General features: G+C 67.0%; 1 protein-coding gene across 1 annotated transcript in view; it reads left to right on the top strand.

The window, feature by feature from the left end:
* LOC125618966 (translation initiation factor IF-2-like) overlaps positions 1 to 2,516 on the top strand; it is a 14,447-nt gene that overhangs the window by 6,218 nt on the left and 5,713 nt on the right. Inside the window, exons 3-5 of the mRNA XM_048810840.1 lie at positions 20 to 267; positions 2,011 to 2,081; positions 2,263 to 2,514. Coding sequence (XP_048666797.1) covers positions 20 to 267; positions 2,011 to 2,081; positions 2,263 to 2,514 — 571 coding nt within the window. The remainder of the gene's footprint in view (positions 1 to 19; positions 268 to 2,010; positions 2,082 to 2,262; positions 2,515 to 2,516) is intronic.

The raw sequence follows: 2,516 nt of genomic DNA, 5'->3' as shown, positions 1-2,516 counted from the left end.
GCTCTGGATCTGCCCCCAGGAGGAGCAGGAGCCGAGAGAGTCCAGGAACCCGGGACCGCCACGCGCCCATCCGAGTTCCAGAAGCTCAGCCCTCAGATTCAGGAACCCCGAGGCCTCTGGACTCCAGAACCGGGGCCCAGGAGAACTCCAGAACCCGGGTCCGCAGTTCCAGGCCCGGCAGCAGGTTCAAGAACTCTGGCTGCAGGCGCTCAGGCCCCGCCCCTCAGCAGGTAGAGGGAGGAGCTTCTCCCAGGGCCACACAGCACGGTGGGTCCTCCACAGATGGGGTCCCCTGCTGCCCATCCTGGCTGACGCAGGAGGCCACGACAGGTCCCCCTCCTGGCCCGCCAGCCATTTTACCTGAACCCAGGACAGGGAGGGCGGAGGGGGCCTCCCTGACGGTTCTCACCCTCCCCCAGGCCAAGGGCTTGGGGTCAGGCCCGGCTCCAGCCACCAGCAGTGTGAGGCGTCTGGGTGTGCGTCCAGGGTGAGCGGGGCTCCTGCAGCCCCAGAGTGGGGGGCAGGAGGCACAGGACCTGCGGCCACTCCAGGCAGAGGCTGGGCTGGGCCATGGCCAAAGGCAACGTTCAGAAAAGCACATGGCGGCTGGGGGTCCCAGGGGAACCCCAGCCCCAGTCCCCATCTGAGCAGCAGCGCACTCCTGCCCGCCACAGCACAGGGCCTCCCTCGCGGTGGTCTCAGGGAGTGCCCTGTGGCTCTGGGCCTCAGTTTCCCGGCTGGGGGGCCACCCACTCCGGTGGCAGAGGCCCTGGCTCTTGGCAGGAGGGACGCCCATGGTGGCCGTCAGGAGCTGGGTGATTCATAAGGCTCCGCAGGGAGGAACCGAGCCAGAGGAACATGCCAGGGCCAGGATGAGCTGGGGCGAGGCCAGTGGCCGCCCGCTCAGCCTCCGGGAGTGAGCCCCAGACCGCCACCACCTCCCAGGCTGCAGGAGTGAGCGCCTGTGCCCTGAAGCCCCCGGCCCCTCAGCCCCCTTTCCAGGAAGGGAAATGGAGGCTCCAAGCAGGGATGTGGAGTCCAGGCAGGGAGAGGGCATGAGAACTGGCCTGGCCAGCTTGAGGCGACTGCTGCCCACACGCCCTGTCGCTGGTCAGCAGCCCCCGTCAATCTCGGATCAGCTCCAGCAAAGTGGCCACCTCTGCAGGGTCCCCGGAGCCACCTGTGCCCCTCACTGCTCCGCCTAGGGCAGGTCCCAGCCCTGGCCCCTGGGGATGGCGGGCAACTCAGGGCGGCTCTGGACTCTCTTGTCCTCTGTGGTGTCCTCAGGAACCAGGAGCCGAGTTTTCTTTCTTTTTCTTTTTTATTTTCTTTATTTTTGGTACCAGGGTTTGAACCCAGGGGCACTTAACCACCGAGCCGCGTCCCCAGCCCTCTGGTTTTATTTTGAGACAGGGCCTCACTGAGTTGCTGAGGCTGGCTGCGCACTCCTGGTCCTCGGGCCTCGGCCTCCGAGCCCTGGCCTGCAGGGCGCTGGCTGTTAATGGAGCTGCTTCGTGCTCATCCACATCTGGCCTTGGTTTCGCTGTGTGGCCGACCCGCAGCCCACGTGGTGTCTGAGCGGCTGGGTGTTGGGTTCTCCCTGGTGCCCACTGCCCTCATGGTGGGTCCCTGCCAGGGAGCTGGCTCTTTGTTCCCACATGGAACTGGAACTTCAGGGTTATTTCTTATTATAAAAGTGACGCACAGAAACGGAAAGCAGACTCACACTGTGCGTCCCAGGAGAGTGTGGCCAGGCAGCGACCCGCCCCTGTCCCAGCACACCCAGGGGAGGGACCCCACGGGCCTTTCCAGGACCGCCTAGCAGCCAGCTGGCACCCTAGCTGCGGCCTCTGGCCGGGTCTCCACCTCAGTGGCTGAAGCGTGTGCTGGGGTCAGCCACTTCCAGCTTGGGTGTGCGGGAGGCCGAGTCTGACGCTCAGGACGGGAGCCCCCACCCCCGGGGCCATGGTGGGAACCGGGGCTGGAGCTCGACCCCCTGCCTTTCTCTAGGACGCAGAAAACATCCCCTGGTGTCCCCTGAGGAGGGGCCCTGGCCTGTGCCCTCGAGAGCCCTTGAGACGGTGAGACTGGAGTGGGAGTGGTGGTGGCCTCCCAGGGGTGGTCCAAGCGGATGAGGACGCACCTGTGCGAAGGGAGGGCGGAGGGGCGCGTGCCCTGGGGTCTTGAGGGTTGTGCAGGAGTTGCCAGAGGCACGGGGAGACCGTGCAGGACGAGTGCAGCCTCCCCCTCTCTGCCTCCCAGGTGTGCCTGCGCCAGTGCCGGCCGGCCCGCCTGCAGCCTGCGCCTGATGGGGTGGTGACGCGGCTCCAGCGCCATGTGGTCCAACAGCAGTGTCCTGGGGCCCTGCTTCCGCCCCACAAACACCACGCCCGAGGAGCGGCGCCTGGTGGCCTCTCCCTGGTTCGCGGCCTCCTTCTGCGCCGTGGGCCTGGCCTCCAACCTGCTGGCGCTGAGCGTGCTGGCCGGCGCGCGGCAGGGCAGCTGCTGCCCGCGGT

Source organism: Marmota marmota, unplaced genomic scaffold (genome assembly GCF_001458135.2).
Source record: "Marmota marmota marmota unplaced genomic scaffold, marMar, whole genome shotgun sequence".
Taxonomy (NCBI): domain Eukaryota; kingdom Metazoa; phylum Chordata; class Mammalia; order Rodentia; family Sciuridae; genus Marmota; species Marmota marmota.
The sequence above is the reverse complement of the archived record's forward strand: the minus strand, read 5'-3'. Positions and strand labels throughout refer to the sequence as shown.